The sequence below is a fragment of the Trematomus bernacchii genome, unplaced genomic scaffold (genome assembly GCF_902827165.1).
Source record: "Trematomus bernacchii unplaced genomic scaffold, fTreBer1.1, whole genome shotgun sequence".
Taxonomy (NCBI): domain Eukaryota; kingdom Metazoa; phylum Chordata; class Actinopteri; order Perciformes; family Nototheniidae; genus Trematomus; species Trematomus bernacchii.
In genome coordinates this window covers 5,597,739-5,603,738 of record NW_022987727.1, presented here as the reverse complement: position 1 = coordinate 5,603,738, position 6,000 = coordinate 5,597,739, and the positions used below count along the sequence as shown (strand labels likewise).

The 6,000-nt window shown below is 41.6% G+C and overlaps 1 protein-coding gene across 2 annotated transcripts in view; it reads left to right on the top strand.

Moving 5' to 3' along the window:
- Nucleotides 1-917: 917 nt before the first annotated feature.
- phactr3a (phosphatase and actin regulator 3a) overlaps nucleotides 918-6,000 on the top strand; it is a 29,838-nt gene continuing 24,755 nt past the window's right edge. For both annotated transcript variants that reach the window (XM_034144994.1, XM_034144993.1), the window contains exon 1: nucleotides 918-1,134. In XM_034144994.1, the coding sequence (XP_034000885.1) occupies nucleotides 1,032-1,134 (103 nt within the window). In that variant the 5' untranslated portion in view covers nucleotides 918-1,031. The remainder of the gene's footprint in view (nucleotides 1,135-6,000) is intronic.

Sequence of the window (6,000 nt, the reverse complement as noted above, 5' to 3'; positions counted from 1 at the left end):
TTACTTCCGCATCACGCGTCACTTGCTTCCACATCACGCGTCACTTGCTTCCATATGTATTTCTGTGTCAATGCTGGACCTTCTTTGTTTTAACCAAAAATATTGTAATTTGAAAGATATTTACGGGAAAATGCTCATATAAAAGTGTTACATGTTTTATTTTAAGCAATTACTCTAAACATAATAATATTGTAAAGCAGCTTATAAGGGGTTTTATGTAAGGTAGCATAGTGTTTGTATGCATTGCTTGGATTTTAGATACGGGGTTTTTATACACAATGTGCTTTTAACAATGTGCACATTAGGTTTTCTGACTTAAAACTTTGTTAGTTCGTTTTTTTATAAATAGATGTTTGCATTTTCTGAAACAAATGCTCTGTTGGCACCCACACATATAATAGATAGGCTATTGATCAATGCACCTTTTCAGTATTTCCACATATAAGAGTAAAGCCAATGTTTGCCACCAGTGGGCCAATGTGGTGCATTTTAAATAATAAACCAATTAAAGGCGATGTCATAAATTCTTGATAAATAAGCTATTATGCGTTCTCGACTTAATCTGGCATTTTATAGCGTTATACTAGGGCTGATTAACCCTATAATAAAGCTTATAGACACAAAATAAACGATGCGAGAGGGCGATTTGTTATGAAAATAAAGCACATAAATACACGCTCCAAAAATGTATCAATGTTTGCAACATGCTGGATATGTGTTGAATATTTTGTCGTGTTGCTGGACAGGGACGGGCATCATCGGGGGCATATCACCCCTCCCACATCCACACATCGACGCGCACACACACACACACACACACACACACACACACACACACACACACACACACACACACACAGACACACACACACACACACACACACAGCTCAGCCATGGCTCCCTGGTAGATGCTCAAAGCGGCGGTTGTCGGAGCGAATTAAATCTGTACTCGCTCGCTGCTTTCCTCCTGACCTTGCCTGCCTCTGGTTGGGTTTTCAATATTTTATTCAGGATTCCAGTGCTGTCTCCCCATGGCTACATCGGATGGACTAGACGGCTGTCTGAATCGAGGCAGATCTCAAAGTGACCCGAACATACTCACCGAACCGGGCATCGATTTGGCTCATGGCACAGGTAAGATAAGCGCGTCATTGTCTGGATATTATTTTCAAATGTATGCAAGTGTTTTTATGTTTCCTCTTATTTGGCGATGCAGCGGTTTCCAGCAGGCATCATCGCTTTCCCAGCGGGATATAGCAACACTGAGGGATAATTAGCGCATATGCCTCCAATCTTGGACGTAAAATACAGGCTGTAACACTGAATCGTTGAGCTGCAAATTGAAAATTAATGTGCCATATCAGCGCGTCTGTGAATGGCTGCATGCCTCTCCAGATTTGCGCGTTATAAAGCTGCCTGTAGCCCTTAGAGCTGGAAGTAGTATTTACGAACAAGCATGAATGCCTTTCTAATGCCTTTCAGTCCATATTGCCACATGATAACCTCCCTCTGTAGCACGTATATTTTTGGTCACAAAATCCGCATGCATGTGGTCCATGATGCTAAACTGAGAGTATTTTGTTGTTTATAAGCCACCATTATCGCTTCATTATTCAGGAGACACATGGGTGTTTTGGTTTTAGTGTTGCAAAGGGCACAAGCACATCTTTTTTTCGATAAAGCCCTTCGCTCTGACCCTGGGTATTGACAGCTCTGTCACCCCCACCCCCTTCACTCTTCCTCTCACTGAAATTATCACTGTGTTGATCAATGACCGACCGTCCACGTGATGTAGGCTTTGGGTGGAAATACACCAATTCTGCACAGCTTTTCACGCGGTTCACCAATTCATACCTCCTGCAGGTGTGCTTTTCCAACATGGAGCATTTGTTTATCTCTCCTGTGGTCTGTTAGTCACCCCTCTGCATAAGGAATAATGAATTGATCTTTCATTAATAAAATGAGAACACCAGGGAGCAGTCTGGTTGTGCACTACCCTGATGAACTCCTGCAAATAGACTTCAGGTGGGTCTTGTGTTTGCTGTGAATCCTCCTCGCTCCACAATCTTTCCTCCATTGCAAATACAATGTTAGATTTTTACGTAAGTGAGGCTATTTATGGTCACATTGTGTGGGCTTAGAAAGAGTCATTTGCTATACTCCCACGCATGGTGAGTTTTACGCACATGAAGAATGCTTGACTGGATGATTCAGAAAAAAAAAATCCACTGTCCCTCACCTTTCAACTGTTTACTAATGAGGCCGGTCTTTTTCACATCTCTTAAATCGCACCTGTCTGCAATCATCAACTGCCCATGGCACATTTTAATGGACCCTTGCTGAAATAAACCCTCCCATGGATGATTTAATTCACACCTTTGGATGTGATAATGTCACACTGGGTCTGAATAAACAACCCAGCAGCCTGGCAGATCAGCCATTGCTAGTGTTGAGCGCTACAGCTATCGGGGAACACTGAATATCATCCTCTTACGCTCGAATATGCACAACTGCACTATACTGTCAAATATGTGAACACCGTTGTCAATACACTGCAAGGACAATGTCAGTGTCTGGTGACCCAAAGTACACAAAACATGGCCCATCCCCTCTCTGCGTGGATCATCACTGCGCTAGCGTCTGGGACACTAGTCTTTGCCAAAGGATTACTTTGGCAAAGACTGCCTTTTTCCCCCAACACAGTGGCCTTTGCAGCTGCAGAGGCGGACACTGTATTCATCCCCTTACTCATCACTGAGGAGAAGAGTCAATAGAGACAGAAGTCACAGATGCACATCAGAGAATCCTAGCTGTGTTTTCTCTTAATGAAGGTGCAGTTATAATACAGCAGGACATCCTGAAAACAATCTAACCCTACTTCTTTTTTAGTGTGTTGAGTCACATTTGCAAAAGTTTTCAGGTTTATCTCTCAAGGATTTATAGTATTGTTGCGATTGTTTGTCTTGTAGTCTGAGTGCAGACATTCTCTTTGAGCGGTTGCTGTTATATACTGTATATCAAAGATATTTAGGAAGTCCAGTCAAAGGTGCCGTATTGTAAAAACATGTTAAGTCAGTTTGTCCAGACAAGGGCCCTTTAGATTGTCCTGCTAATGAAATGTCACTTTCACTCCAACTTACACTTAGTCATCGCAGAGTGTCGGTCAAGGTAATGGTGTGGAGAGGACACCTTGCGGCTTTGCGTACAGGGAGCGTGTCCAAACAGGGCTGTCCCTGTAGCTTCATGCCTCTGAGTCATTCCACTGTCCTACAGAAGGATGTAAACAGCAAGAGAAGCGAGGTATATTTAGGCAGGAAGTTTGAAAATAGTTACATCGGACACACAAGGTGCTGTGTTTGCAAGAATCTGGCAACAACATAAGTGTCATGATATAAAGAAAACAATTCAACATTGTGCAATATATTGTGATCCTGTAAAACAATGCGATATATTGCACAATTTAAAAATAAAATGTTAGATCAACCGTAGTATAAAAAAACACACCATATTTGCATACAATCTGAGTAAAATGTTTTACTGTTTTTTTCAATCAGCACATTAGGATCATAATTGATCTCCATGCCTCTGACATCCAACATCATAGCACTGTTTTTTGTGCAATCTGAGCCACTGTCACAATATCACAATACTCAAGTGTATCAATATGTTCCTACTATGCTACATTGGACCTATATCAGGATCGAGTAGAATGGGAAAATCAGCAAAAATTCAGTTTATAAACACAAATTGAGACATGGCTGCAACTAACAGTTATTCCTATCAACAGCTCAGATAGAAGGGTACAAGTGCTTATCACAATTTACCAGAGCATAAAAGGATGTCTTCAGACAGCTAGAGCAGGAACTTACATTTGTAAGTAACTTTTATTTTGTGTTAACCTATTTTATTTGTTTATTGACTCATTGTTTTAGCATCACTGTAGGTGCAAATCACCAAAGCTGTAATATTTCATGTCTTTTCACTTGCCCTGTCTCTTGGGAAGTCAGAGCTCAGGATAAATGAAAGAACAGTGTCCTCAGAGCCGACAGGTATTCGTCACTTTGCTCAAGGCGACTTCAGCCTGGTGGATCTCGGCTCACATGGCGGCTTAAACCCTTGAACAGTCGGACCCAATTTGTTCGGTTATAGGACAGTGTCTCTTACCACAAGTGTCCCACTGATCAGTGATCTTTTTGGTCTCATCCTCTTCCGCTGGCCTGACTGATACCTGGGTAATCCTCTCAGATCTGACATCAGAAGAATCTCTGAGGATTGCAGGTTTAAGTGGAGCCCCCCTAATGAACAAGGAGACACGTCAAACCCTGTGAAAGCGGATATTGAGGCATGACGATGACTCACTCCAAACCAGAGCAGAGCAATGTATGAGATATAATACCTCATGCCTTCATGAGTGAATAAGGGAAAATCTGAGTTAGCGGGTATTATATAATATTTTCCCCATGCATTTACCAAAGCTTTGGTTGAAAATGAAGAAGTAATAATGGCAGAACATTGTATTCTTGCCACAGGAAAATCTCTATCTATCCATCCATCCATCCATCTATCCATCTATCCATCTATCCATCTATCCATCTATCCATCTATCCATCTATCCATCTATCCATCCATCCATCCATCCATCCATCCATCCATCCATCCATCCATCCATCCATCCATCCATCCATCCATCCATCATCCATCCATCTCCCTCCATCCATCCATCCATCCATCCATCCATCCATCCATCCATCCATCCATCCATCCATCCATCCATCCATCCATCCATCCATCCATCCATCCATCCATTCATTCATCCATCCATCCATCCATCCATCCATCCATCCATCCATCCATCCATCCATCCATCCATCCATCCCTCCATCCATCCATCCATCCATCCATCCATCCATCCATCCATCCATCCATCCATCCATCCATCCATCCATTCATTCATCCATCTATCTATCTATCCTGATTTCAGATATGAGCTATTTAAACCTACATTGGGCGTGGTTCCTCATTCACAGAGTCCTCCATGTTGCAACGCCATATTTAAACAGTAGTTTAGAGAGGACAATCCCAACACTGGCTCTATAGGGCCTTTTCACGTGCACTCTGAAGGCCACTAGTTGTCCGACACCTATTTTTTTACACCTATGTTTTGCTCCTAAAATAGTGTTATGGTAATAAAGGTTTCTGAGCGTGGTATGGGCCTAAAAAATACCAATACGTTACTACGGTTTAACAGACAGCGGCTAGTTTCCACAGTTGTGTAAAGGGAAAGGGTGAGTGGAATTTACTCTAAGCTAGATGCCACCAAATCCTAAACAATGTCCCTTTAAATCCCGTTATACTGAATATCTTTCACTTAAGACAAGTTGGATATCAAGTCACTTAATAACATCACTTTGGAATTTGGAAAAATGATATTCATATTAATAATTGTATTTTGACCTTTTATAGATAAAACAATCAAAGAAATAGTGTTAAACTATTTGTGTATAGAATGTTCTTTAGTTGACACATTTCGTTTTCAGAAGAAGCACAACGACAGGAAGCCTGAACTTATTTAGGTCTTTCTTCCTTTTTTTGGTAGCAGAGCTGTAATTCACACAAGCGTAACTACTCACTCCTCATGGTCACCCTGAAGGGACTGAGTCAGTCGAGGCCACCTGTTAGTGGTAGCCACTGGAGAGCAATTCATTTCCATCCTTCTTGATGCTATAGAGGTCCCCACAGGGGCCAAGGAGAGACGCTCAGCCATCGAGTCTGAGAGCAGTAACAAGATATCTGCTCTCAGGAGCCATCCTGAAATGTTTACTGTAGTATTATTAATTGATGTGGTTGAGACTGTATGCTTTAAAGCTGGCACTTTGAGAAAGTGATACATATCTGTTGATCCACGACTAGAAGCACTGATTCATTCACTGAGTTATTTTCAAGTCTGATGCCTGAGTAAGGGTAGGCCATATAAATAAAAGTATTATAAAACATTATATG